Source organism: Camelina sativa, chromosome 9, assembly GCF_000633955.1.
Source record: "Camelina sativa cultivar DH55 chromosome 9, Cs, whole genome shotgun sequence".
NCBI classification, from domain to species: domain Eukaryota; kingdom Viridiplantae; phylum Streptophyta; class Magnoliopsida; order Brassicales; family Brassicaceae; genus Camelina; species Camelina sativa.
Genome location: NC_025693.1, coordinates 4,236,291 through 4,249,825, shown reverse-complemented (window position 1 = coordinate 4,249,825; position 13,535 = coordinate 4,236,291). Strand labels below are relative to the sequence as shown.

The 13,535-nt window shown below is 41.4% G+C and overlaps 2 protein-coding genes and 1 pseudogene across 2 annotated transcripts; 1 reads left to right on the top strand and 2 right to left on the bottom strand.

The window, feature by feature from the left end:
• On the top strand, positions 1-783 carry LOC104715005 (Golgi integral membrane protein 4-like). The gene has a single exon (XM_010432465.1). The coding sequence runs from the start codon at positions 1-3 to the stop codon at positions 781-783; it is 783 nt and encodes a 260-aa protein (XP_010430767.1).
• Positions 4,817-6,624, bottom strand: LOC104710439 (cytochrome P450 71B26-like). Its single transcript, XM_010427048.2, has 3 exons — positions 6,303-6,624; positions 5,654-6,234; positions 4,817-5,580 (listed from the first exon to the last, which is right to left on the bottom strand). Exons 1-3 carry the CDS (start codon positions 6,607-6,609, stop codon positions 4,966-4,968), a joined length of 1,503 nt encoding a protein of 500 aa, XP_010425350.1. The 5' UTR covers positions 6,610-6,624; the 3' UTR covers positions 4,817-4,965.
• Positions 8,458-10,123, bottom strand: LOC104710437 (annotated as a pseudogene).

Below are 13,535 nucleotides of genomic sequence, written 5' to 3'. Positions count from 1 at the left end.
ATGCTGTCCAGTGACGAGGAGGGCGTACCAACCCTCATTGTCGAGACAAAAAGGAGCCCAAGAGGAGCGGCCAGTGAGGGAGCACAACCTAAACTAGTGGCAGTTCCAATACCAATACCCGGCCAAGAAGAGACGGTTGCTAACCCAGAGTCAAGGACGAATCAAGATCAAGATCAAGACTGGAGTGTGGAGACACAAGAGATGGAAAACCAAAGAGATGCGGCTAGGAGGATGGGTCAATGGGATCCAATGCTGCTCGAGGTGGAGAATAAAAATGAGGACTTGATGAGACGGTTGAGACTAAGTGAGAGGGTGCAAGTACGTGAACCTGAGGGTGAGGCGGAAGCGGAACCCGAGAAGGTATCAGTGCCAATGGCCGAGTCTGATCCGGGAAATGGTCAAGAACAAGTGGAGAAAGCGAATGAGGAAGGTGAACCAAGAGAAGTCGGGAGTGAACCCGAAGAGGAGCAAAAGATCACCGGAAGTGAACCCAGGAGAAACCCGGAAGAAGACCCTGATCAGGAACCAAGTTGTGAGGAGGTAGAGGAAGCGAGTCAATTGTTGAGAGACTCGATGATGGAGTTAGTAGAGAAGCTAGCCGAGGAAGAGAGGCTAAGGAAAGAGATCGTACTGTTGGAGCATGGTCAAGGAAGCGAGAAGCAGACTAGGCTGATGAGTGATATCATCGGGCCCGTGGAGCGTGAAGAGATACGACCACGGAGGAGAATGATAAGAACCCGAGCTCAAGCAAGGAAGCGAGTGACTAATCCTTCCCGAGTATAGTTAAGGAACACGATCCACTGTGCGGCGTGTGGTGAAAGTGGTCACCGAATCTGGTGATGCTGGAGAGCAGCGTTGTGCACTCCAGGGCTAGGAGACATGGTTGGGTGTTGGGAATGTGGTGCGATAGGTCACCAATTGCAAGACTGTCCGACCAGACCCGCAAGAGCGGAAGATGGTGGACCAAATGGAAGTGAAGCTCCAGAGCCTGCAGCCTCGACCTCTGAGAACCTGCCTGCTGAACCAAGTGCCGACAAGCCGCCTGAACGATGTGTGTACAACTTTAGGACGTGTAAGTCCTTGAGGGAACCCTAGGCACCTGTTAGCCATGTTATAGGGTATTGTGTAAACCTTTTGAAGGAGGTAAGAACTTACCTTTTGGTGTGTAATATGTTTATCTAGGTCGTGAGGACTAGATAGTGAACCTGTAGCAAGCGGAACCCTTTTCTTTTATGTAAGATACTAAGGAAGAAGTGCTAAGTTTAGCCTTGGGTGGTTATGTTTTGTGAGATTGCTTGCTAACCCCTCTTGTTTGATTGCTTGCTAACCCTCTTGCATGATTTTTTGTGGTAGTAGTTGTGGTAGCTTGCATGTTGGTATAGATTGCATATAGGTTGCAACACTAACCAAATGCTTAAGCTTGCTTGGACTTGGCATGATTGATTAAAGATTCACCCAACCACCGTAAAAACGCGATCTGACCGGCGAGACAACACAAGAGTGATCATGAAGACACTCCGAGTGGCTAAGTTGAGAGAGGAGAATTGTCGTTAGGACAATCTTTAGGAAATGGTCGAGCGATTAGTCTGGGAGGGACAATCCTTTATGGAGCGGCAAGAGAGAAGATATTCTTGCGTGGGCAAAATGTAAAATGGTCGAACGATTTATCCAGGAGGGACAATCCAGTTTGGAAAGAGAATGTTGTGGCATGAAAAGGCAAGGTGGAATCTAACCAAGGAGAGTTGTTAGATAACGAGATAGCGTATTAGATTGATGTAAAATTTGACTAATTCAAGAAAGAGAGTACAAGAAAATAATGTGGCAAAGAAAGAAGGTGCAAGAAGATAATGAGTTAATCAACTAAACTCTACGCGAATGGTCGAAAACCAAGTGAAGATCTAACAAACCGACTTGTGGAGAAGAATTTAGGAGTTCACACCAAATCGTAGTAACGACTAATAGAATGCTATGGAGTTAAGTGGTGAGGGGCAAGGCGTGCCAGAAGGTGATCAAACGGATGCGAAGGTGATACGTTAAGTAGAAGAATGGTGAGCTTGAACTCGTAACCGAGAGAGGTAGGGATCTCAATGAACCCACTAAATGCTGGAGATGAAGAAGCTATGATGATACAGAGTGAATCAAACAAAACATAGTGGTCAAGATGAGTCCAGCGACGGTACCATAAAGGACGATACGACGGCCAAGAGAATACTTGAGGAGGAAACAGTTGTCGAGGAGTCATGGACGTCACGAAGGGGTGACTGAGACGCTAGAATTCGAGGATGAATTCTTTTAAGGGGGTAGAATGTAATAATCTGTATCAAGAAGTACGTATCGGACGGAGAAGACGTGCGATACCCTTGGAAGACGGAGAAAAGAAATCCTCAAAGATTGAATGAGTGACTTGCAAGAGAAGTCATCAAGTCAAGAAATGGTCCAAGGAGGAAATGACCGTGGAGAAACGGACGTCAAATAACCATAGGACCGGAGTGGTCGGAATCACGGACGCAAAGTCCAGAGACAGACGCAAAAGACCAAGGTTACGGACGAGAAGAGTTGGAGTTACAGATGAGAGGTCCGGGAATGGACGAGAAAGATCAAAGCCGCGGTCGGGAGGACCGGAGAGTGATGTGGAATCAATCCGCATATGTTCGGTTTTGTTTTTCGATCAAATGCGGGAGCTTGGGACGCAAGAAGAGACGCGGACGGACGAGGAAGTGGAAAGGTCTCTCTGCATGCAAGAGAAACGCCACGTGTTGCGCGATTAAGTGTGCTCCGCTAGAGAGTGAGATACACACGCGAGTGAGTGAGAGTGTGCATCATTGACATGTAGATTTTGGACATTTGTCACTTGATTTTTGCCACCTACCCAGCCAAGAGAACGAGAGAGAGGGCTATATATACTCCCTCACTGCTTGCTTGTTTACTTGCTTGTATGCTTGTTTCTTGCTTGCTTTGTGTGATTGTGTGCTTAATTCTAGTGTGGTAGACATAGAGTTGAGTGCGTGTTCTAGCTAGAGTCTGAGTCAGGGTCTCAGGTCGTAGCTAGAAGTCGATCTCTGTTCCCATCGTGTGTTGGAGTGGTAAATTGTCCGGTGAGCTAATCCAGAGGGATCTCAGGTCGGGACAAATTTTCGGTGTCTAGCTAGCTACTAGCCCGAACCGCATGACGATGCGGTGTGTGTGAGTCCAGTTGGTTACCTGTGTGGTTTCAACTCGGAGACCTTTGTGAGTCTGGTTGGTTACCTGTGTGGTTTCAACACGGAAGTTTTTGGTGAGTTCGGTTGGTTACCTTTGTGGTTTCAATGCGGTGTGTGATGGGGACAGAGAATCGAGGGGTCCTAGGATGTGTGTTTGGTTTATAGGAAGTGTTTCCTTACAAAGTGTGTGTTGATCATGGTAGGACTCAAGCGTTGATGGGATCCGCTTTAGGATCCTATTGCATGAGAAGTCTAGGGTGATCAAGTGAATGATACACCGCTAGCAGTTCCACCTGGCAGTGATTGCGGGTGTGGTGGCGTGAAGGCCAAGTTAGATGGAGAGGCCTAGATGAGTTAAGTGTCTTGATTTTTGTCTAGATTGATTGTGTGATTGCTTGCTTGACTGATTGATTGCTTGTTGCTTGCTTGTTACGCTTCCGCTTTGCGTGCTTTGTTGGGGTTGTTTGGGTAGATGGATGAGATGAGTTAGCATGTTAGAGGATAGCATGTAGTTAGATGCCTAACTCACTGAGAAATCCTAGATTACTCACTCCTCTCCTCCATTGTTTTTCTTGCAGGGAAAGTAAGTGGGTAGAATTGGATTAGAAAACCGGATAGGGTATTTTTGTGCTGTGTTGCAAATCCGTGTTTCTTGCACTTGATGTTTTATTTGATTGGATCCAACTAATTTCTCAATGTTTTCATTAAATGTGAACCTTGCAAGTATATATGTATTAAATCGTGTTATTTTATATATATTTGGACAACTGGTATGGTATGGTCTACATCGGACCAGCACAACGTCGCGCGCGTTCCATAGGATAGCAAAGCCTGAGGGCATGCGTAGCGGATGGGCGATCTAACCGGCGGACCGGCTGGGGATCCTAATTTGTTGGTGGAACCTCGGCTAGACTGCGGAAAGTCGACCTACGTGACGTCCTCCCGGGCTGCGTCCCGCGGTTTGTCCAGCCGAGTGATGGGGTTGCGGTTCGGAGGCGTTACAAGAATCAAGTTCAAGGAAATGAAAGAGCTAATTGGAGTTCAAGACTTGGAGGAGATAGACTTCAAGCTTAGAGGGGAGATTGTTGACTTAAACTTGAAGGAAGCTTGAGTCTTTGGGAATCATAATCTTACCAAGTTATGGTTTGTAAAGGATTAGGATAACAACAAGTTATATTAGGAGTTATCTAAATATACTAAGTCTCATTTAGAATAGGATTTGGGTTTTAAGTTTTCTATATAAGGAGGTGCAGAGTATGTTGCATAACTTAAGAGATTAAGATAATAAGAGAGTGCTTTAGGTTTTGAGATAGTTTCCTAAAAATCATTAAAAGAGAGTTATTCTTTTTAAATTCTTGTGTTATTAATCGTTAACGTTTCTTTGAAGTTCTATAGCTAAGAACTTTAGATCTCGACGAGTTAATTCTTTGCGCGAGAAGCATAGTAAACCAAATAAGCGATTCTGAATTTCATATTTTAGGATGATTAAGGCTCATTTTGCTGTTGACGTACAAGTTACGTTACAAATGAAAAGTTTCTTTCAGACACTTCCTTAAACACTTAATTGGCTAACTAAAGAAACAGAGAATCTTCGGAGTGCGTGTTCTGTTTAGGTATGAATGTATGATCGATGCTACACTTTATTCCGAACTCTCATGATGAACTTCGTTCAAGGGATCAGTTATCACTACAAGAGCTTGTGCTCAGCCCTCTATCACTACTTAAGCTCTAACTTTTAAGTCTTGATTTGGAAATACTCTCAAAATCAGTTATGCAAATACTTCACTGGCACAAGTAGAAGCTCATTTTTCTTGTTCACAGTGAGTCCAGGAGCTTCTTCTACGTCAATATCTTCAACAGCTATCCCTTCTGGTAATTTCCAGTCAAAATGATACAACATATTGGCTAGACCAAACTCCACCATTGCTGCCCCCATGTACATTGCAGGACACATTCTCCTGCCCGCCCCAAACGGTAACAACTCAAAGCTCTGTCCTTTTGTATCAATGTTGCTATCAAGAAACCTCTCGGGAAGAAACTCCTCCGGGTCTTTCCAGGTATTGGGATCACGCCCGATAGCCCAGACATTGACATGAATCTGTGTCTTGGGTTGAATCTTGTAGCCATTGATCTCAAATTCAGTCATTACCTCTCTTGGGAGCAGAAGAGGTGCTGGAGGATGTAGCCTCCATGTTTCTTTAATCACCATTTTCATGTAATGGAGCTGATCTATGTCTTCGAAGCTGATTAGTTCTCTCTTGCCAAATTTGTTTCGGATTTCAGATTGAACTTTCCTCATCACTCGTGGGTTCCTCGCAAGTTCTGCCATCACCCATGTCAGGGTTCCTGCAGAAGTTTCGATTCCCGCTAAAAGAATGTCCTGTTACAAGAAAACATTACTAAGTCAAAGAACATATTTCTTGCCATTAGGTTTTAAATATTTATATAGTTACCATCAAAATTGCTTTAATATTGTTTCTTGTGAACTTGTTATTTCCAACAACAGCTTCTTCTTTCTCCAATTTCAAGAGCAAGTCCACAAAATCTTCACTGCCTCCTTCCTTTTCATTTTTATGCAGATCAATAACTTGTTCATAGAATGCATCGAGATCTCCGGCGCTTTTTACTCTCCGCCCTTCCAAACCAGTGAACCGGTCAATGATCCAACCGATGTAGGGAATAAAATCTGAGGCAGAGAAACTTCCCATCATCTCGAATGCTTCACGGATTAGCTTGTTGAACCCGTCATTGCTAAGCACAGTTCCTTCAAAGCTCACACCAAATGCTATCCTACATACTATACTTACAGTCAAGGCAAGACACTTCTCGTTCAGTTTGACCGGAGTCTTTTGAGAAGCTGATTCCGCGAATGAATCGATCAGTTTCTTGACTTCCTCGTCCTTGATGGGTTGAGTTGAGAGAATATTCTTGGCACTGAAGAGCTCTTGAGTACAAAGCTTCCTTAATTCTTTCCAGTATTCATTATAAGGAGAGAAAGATATGTCCCGATTGTTGTAAGAAAGCTCTCTTCCTCCTGAGGAGTAAGATATGAATTAAGTAACAATTTAAAACTTTTAGTATGTGAACTGATTTAGAGTGTACCTGCTAAGGAAGGACGGCTACAACAAAGGAGGTCATGGTCTCTTAGAGCTTGTTTTGCTGTCTCTGAGGACGAAAGTATGATTGTTGGGACTTTTCCAAGCTTCAAAAGCATCACAGGACCGTACTCTTTTGAGAGCTTCCATAGAGACTGATGTGGTAATTCTCCGAGCTGATGTAAGTTTCCGATGATAGGTAAACCAGGAGGAGAAGGTATTGGTTGATGTTGTCGCCGCTTTGCGCGTTTCAAGGCGGTGAGAAGAAGAAAGATGATTAGGAAGAGAAGTGATAGAATCAAAATGTTAGCCATCTTTTCTATTATATTGTTTTACCGAGTTATGAAGGAAACTCATGCCTTATATATACAACTTTGGGAATTGCTCACTTGATTAATATAATTGATGAAAGCGACATGAAAATTTGACTAAAATTATAATAACTGATGATGACAAAAGAGAGCCTAGCTAGGCCACGTTAACTAACTTTTCTTAGTCATCACCACGTTAACTAACTATTAACATTTTTTTGCCTCGTTATTAAAATGAAATTATAGCATACCACAATATGACTTTGAATCATGGAAATCCATTAGAAATTCGACATTTCAACTACTATATCTATAGAAAATAATTAACTAAAGAAGTGCTTTCATATACATATGTTACGTTGACTAATTTTAATCATAATCTATTTAGAGAGAAACAATAGCTTTTTATATTACAAAAAAAAAAAAGTAAAAAAAGCTCACGGTGGTATGTTACTGAAACTTCAAAAGTTACTGAAATTTATGTTTTAAATTAACAAGCATGAATCGGCGGGCTTCGGTTAAAGGACAAACAAATGTGTAAACTCGTCAGTCGTCACAATCCTGTCGCGATTCACCGTGTGCATGTACAGCATGCAGAGCACTTGGACTTGGTTAAGTGGACTTTGACCCAAGTGTTACTTATAAAAATTTTATTTCATCAGGATAACTTCCTCGATGCAAACGTGAATTATATTAACAGTAGTAAACGAAAATCAATATATAATCTAAAAATTGAGCTTTACTTCCCAAAATTAAGCAGATTATATTCTGCACTAAGTCTTTGATCTTCTTAACAGCTTTGTGAGTATGACAATAGCAACATGTCATTGTGTTCAATATCATGACAGCTTAGATATATAATCTCCTTCAAACCACACCCACTCATCTTGTTAAATTAACCAGAAGATCTCAACAACTTTACTTGACTAGATGACCCACCAACATATTTGCTTCAATTAAGCTCCCAGCTTGCTTGTAACCAGTCAAACCGATCAAGTGACAAGTATTGACTATAATTTTTACCAAAAAAAAGAGTATGGACTATTTCGGTCATACTAACTTTTGGTAACCTATAGAATGACTCATTTTCAGATCGATGATCATTCTCCTTTTGCAGAAAACTGCAAAAATGCTTGGTGAAATTTATGTAACTTTCAAGAATCAACAAGGACCTCAATGCTTTTTAGCTCTTACCTAGGCTTGCACCAGAAGGATGCCTTATCTTATTGCTCACATTGAATGTAATAATTAATACATACACTAAATTTACAACTCAAGACGACATCACATAAATTTATAATATTGTCCTGCATTGGACTAAAACACCAATTCAGTGAGCGTTACATTGTTGAAGTTATTGATATTGACACATTTTATATTTATGCATAGGGATATGACATTCTGGCTCTTAACATTATATTGACATCGTTTTAATATTAATGCACAGTGAAAGGATCTTTTCTAGTTTCTAACCTATTCTGTAAGCGGAGAGGCCCCTCTAGTAATCATGTTGAAAATTAATATATTTTGAAATTTAAAATATTGTCATCGTCAATTATGTATCGAGAAACCGAAACGACAGATTCTTGTACTTTTTTTTTTTATAAAAGACAGGTCCTTTACCTAGTAATCATGTTCATGTGGTTCTTACCTTTTCATGCCAACCAATTGCAAAATAATGTGGTAATAACAGTAGTGGAACCGTTATAAAACATTATCATGCATAGGGAAATGACATAAAAGGACATATTCAGTTGATTTTGCAATTAGCATACTCATAACAACAAAGGTAACATGAAATTTTGTTCTATCAAGAATTATTATTCCTTATGATGTACTTTATTTACGTTTTCAAGGATCTAAATACTTCGTTGGCACAAGTACAAGGTCGTTTTTCTTGTTGACAGTGAGTCCAGGAGCTTCTTCCATAGTTCCATGTTGGTAACTTCCAGTCAAAATGATACAGAAGATTTGCCAGACCAAACTCTACCATTGTTGTCCCCATGTAAATTGCAGGACAAATTCTCCTGCCGCCCCCAAAGGGTAACAGCTCAAAGTGCTGTCCTTTAGCAATTAGCATCAATATTCAATGTCGTTATCCATAAACCTCTCTGGGTGAAACACTCCAGAGTCTTTCCAGGTTTTGGGATCACGCCCGATAGCCCAAACATTTACATGAATCCAAGTCTTGACCGGAATCGTGTAACCGTCGATTTGAACTTCAGACATTACCTCTCTTGGGAGCAGAAGAGGTTTTGTAGGATGTAGTCTCCATGTTTCTTTAATCACAATTTTTAGGTAATGCAACTGATCTATGTCATCCATGCTGACTATTTCTCTGTTTCCCATTTGAGTTCTGATTTCAGTTTGAACTTTTTTCATCACTCGTGGATTCCTTGCAAGTTCTGTCATTGCCCATATCATTGTTATTGCTGAAGTATCCATTCCGGCGAGAAGAACGTCATGTTATTCAAACATATCACAATCTCAAGTACTATGACTAGGACATAATAGATTAATGCTAAAACTTTTTTTTTTTTTAGTTACCAGCAAGATTGCTTTGGTACGGTTTCTTGTGAGTTTATCATTTCCAAGAACTTCTTCTTCTTTCTCCAATCTTAATAGCAAGTCCACAAAATCTTCACTGCTTACTTCCTTTTCCTCTTTATGCAGATCAATAACTTGTTCATAGAACGCATCAAGATCTCGTGCACTTTTTTCTCTACTCCCTTGCAAACCAGTGAACCAGTCAATGATCCAACCGATGTAAGGAATAAAATCTGAGGCAAAGAAACTTCCCAACATCTCGAATGCTTCACGGATTAATTTGTTGAACCTGTCATTGCTAAGCAAAGTTCCTTCAGAACTCACACCAAACGCTGCTCTGCATACTACACTTACAGTTAAAGCAAGACACTTCTTGTTCAAGTTAACAGGGCTCTTCTGAGAAGCTGATTTCGAAATTGAATCGATCAGTTTCTTGACCTCCTCGTCCTTAATGGGTTGAATCGAGTGAACTTGTTTAGTACTAAAAAGTTCTTGAACACATAGCTTCCTTACTTCTTTCCAGTAATCATCAAAGGGAGAGAAAGCAATGTTCAAATAGTTGTAAGAGAGTTCTCTTGGCCCTAAAGAATGATCAAGATCCAAGATTCAAGATTCATGATGTTTGTTGAACTCTATGGAACAGAGAAACAAAAATGAGTACCTTACCTATCAAGCTTGGACGGGTACAACAGTTTAGGTCATGAACTTTCAAAACTTGTCTTGCTGTTTCAGTGGAAGAAACTACGACTGTTGGTACTCTTCCAAGTTTCAAATGCATCACAGGACCATACTTCTTTGAGAGTTTCCATAGAGACTGATGTGGTAATTCTCCAATCTGGTGTAAGTTTCCAATGACCGGTAAGCCTGGCGGAGACGGTAACTGCCGATATTTTCGATGCTTCTTGTGGTTGTAAACGGCGAGAAGAATACTGATGAGGAAGAAAAGTGAGAGAAGCCAAATGTTAGCCATTTTGGATTTGATAGCTGTAGGGAACCGTTATAAATGTATAAGCGCCTTTGCTGTCTTCAATTATTTTCTGAAATAATATTTTAATATTTTTTAAGATTCTTAATTTTACATTTAAAAAACTATTTTTTTTTTTTTTTTTCTTTTTGTCTGAAATTTCTTTCAATGTAAAGTCTTTTTTTCTAGTGATGTTGATATGTCTATATTTTGCTCTGCTAAGCATGTTTTTGTCACGCATCTAGTTATGTTTTTTTTTTTTCCTTTTGTCTGAAATTTCTTTCAATGTAAAGTCTTTTTTTCTAGTGATGTTGACATGTCTATATTTTGCTCTGCTAAGCATGTTTTTGTCACGCATCTAGTTATGATAACTAATTGTTTTGCATGAATTTCTACTCTCTTTTGTACACTTTTCATATTTAGGTAGTTCTTGCATTATCTTCGCATACCTCGTGCATTTTGGAGTATTTCAGATATTTAGGAGACTTTGGAGCCAGGCTGTCTCGAGTCGCGCCATCACTCCGTCATCACACATCCGCTCGAGTCGCGCCATCACTCCATCATCACACATCCGCTCGGGTCGCGCCATCACTCCGCCATCACACATCCGCTCGGGTCGCGCCATCACTCCGTCATCACACATCCGCTCGAGTCGTGCCATCACTCTGTCGTCGACTACCGTTTGAGCCGACGCCATCACTCACTCGAGCCACTTCTCGTTCGCACATGTCAGGAAGATGTTCCATCTTACACGCTTCAGGAGATTCCCAAACTGACTCTTCATCTTGTCGTTTTAAGTTTTAGGGATTTTATGTCTTTACTATAAATACGTTTTGTTAAGTCTCCGTGACAACATCTTAGTTTTTATATCGTTTTTATTTTGTAAGGTTTCCCTAGCCACCAAGAACCGTTCCCAGACTTTGTATTCAGATATCTTTTGATACATTGAGTATTTGCATTTGATTTCTTCTACAAACTTGTTTATCTCATTTTTACCTATATAAGAATGCTTGTTTCAATGTTTTCTGAGTTTGTATTGTTGATGATGATTTCTGGATCTGAGTAGTGCGTTAGTTCTTGAGGATGGGATAGATTAGGTGGAGGATCTTAGGATGTAGGGTGTTTAAGCTTGATTTATGATTCCCTTCTGGACTAGAGTTAGAATTACTAGTTTCTCTCTGATCAATTGGAACTAGGTTCGAGACATTTCCACACCCAAAAGGTGTTCGATGAAATGTCTGACCAACTAGTGCCAGAGACTTACGTTCCTAGCCTAAGAGATTAGTTGTCTAGGATGTTTGTTGACGTGAATGAACTTGTTTGTCATGCCTGCTCGACCACGTTTCTCTAGCGAGAGCTAGGTATGGAAGTGGTTGAGTCTGAGTAGCTTTTACCAAGAGATTGGATTAGCTAAGTTGTGATGTTCATTGTTTAGGGATAGATTGCTTGTGGCATGTTAAACACTCTGTAGACTAGGATACTCCACCGACATCAATTACTCCCATCCTTAGGACTTTTATCCTTTTGATTGATATTACATTCCTGAGATTGTTTCGCTTCTTGCTTTTTAGTTCATGCTTAGACTCGTTTCTGTTTTTATTAATTTTCATTTCTTGTCTTGCATTCTCTTTTCTAGTTCCAGAACACATTTCCGTTTGCATTTTTGTCATTCTAGGATTGTTAGAAAAAACACTCTTTTTGAATTGGCTTAACTTGTGATTGCTTGATTGCATCTTGAGTGTTAGCAACATCCCATTTGGATTGACACCTTAAGTACTACAGCACATAAGGTTAATTGAATCTGCTAGGATAGGAGACACAAAATCCTAGTATCAATTTGGCGCCGTTGCCATTTGGGATTCTTTTTGCTACATTTAAGATTTCAAGTTTTGCAGGATTAAGTGTTGTTACACAATCAATCTGAGTACTAACTTGTTTTGGTTGTCTGCTTGTTTGTTTTGCATCTCAGGTACCTGTTGATTGCAACCTTGCATGCACACCAGATCAAGAGGGCATCAGAATCTCATTCCTGTTATCGACGAAATCAATCGGTTGCAACGCCCACGACAAGCTCGTCAACCCACTGATCATCCTGCACAAGTCACTATGGAACACTAGAATGAACCACATCAGGGACCGCGAAACATTGGTGTTGGGGATGCACCGAACACTCATACTCAGCGTGCTGGAATCGTCCCTCCCGCCGTGGAGAACAACAACTTCGAGATTAAAAGTGGTCTGATCACCATGATCCAAGGAAACAAGTTTCACGGGTTGCCTATGGAGGATCCACTCGACCACTTGGACGAGTTTGACCGTCTTTGCAGTCTCACGAAGATCAACGGCGTGAGTGAGGATGGTTACAAGTTGCGCCTCTTCCCATTCTCCCTTGGAGAAAAAGCTCATCAATGGGACAAAAACCTTCCCAAGGGATCAATCACCACCTGGGATGGTTGCAAGAAGGCATTCTTGGCCAAGTTTTTCTCCAACTCTAGAACAGCACGTCTCAGGAATGAGATTTCCAGCTTCACTCAGAAGAGCTCAGAATCATTCTGTGAAGCATGGGAGCGTTTCAAGGGTTACCACAGCCAGTGCCCACACCATGGTTTCAGCAACGAGTCATTACTGAGTACTCTCTACCGTGGTGTACTTCCAAAAATCCGCATGCTGCTTGACACCGCTTCTAACGGTAATTTCCTGAACAAAGACGTCGATGAAGGATGGCAACTTGTTGAAAATCTTGCCCAGTCTGATGGCAACTACAATGAAGACTACGACCGCACAGTTAGAGGTGACGCTGGCTCTGAGGAGAAGTACAAGAGGGACCTCAAGAACGTCAATAAGAAGCTTGACCTCATGTTGCTCAATCAACAGAAGAGCGTCCACTTCGTATCTGAGGGTGAACATTTTTACGTCCAAGATGGGGCGGGTGAGCAGTCTGAGGAGATCAGCTGCATCCATAATCAAGGTAAGAACAACAAGGGTTACAACCCCTATCAGACGAACCCCAATTTGTCTTACCGGAGCACCAACGTTGCAAATCCACAGGATCAGGTGTACCCTCCTCAGCAGCAACAACAAGATCAACAAAAACCTTTTGTGCCTTACAATCAGGGATTCGTCCCTAAACAACAGTTCCAGCAAGGATACCATGCTCCTTCAGGACCACCACCAGGATTCCGCCCTCAACCAGTTCAGCCTACTCCAACCCCAGATCAAGAAATGAAGCAAATGATGCAACAACTTCTTCAGGGTCAAGCTAGCGGATCTTTGGATACTGCTAAGAAGTTTGCTGAACTCAGTCAGCGAATGGAGTGTTCATACAATGATCTTAATGTCAAGTTTGAAGCTCTTAACTCGAAGCTGAAGTACATGGAAGGCAAGACTGCTTCTACCCCAACACCTGGCCAACTACCTG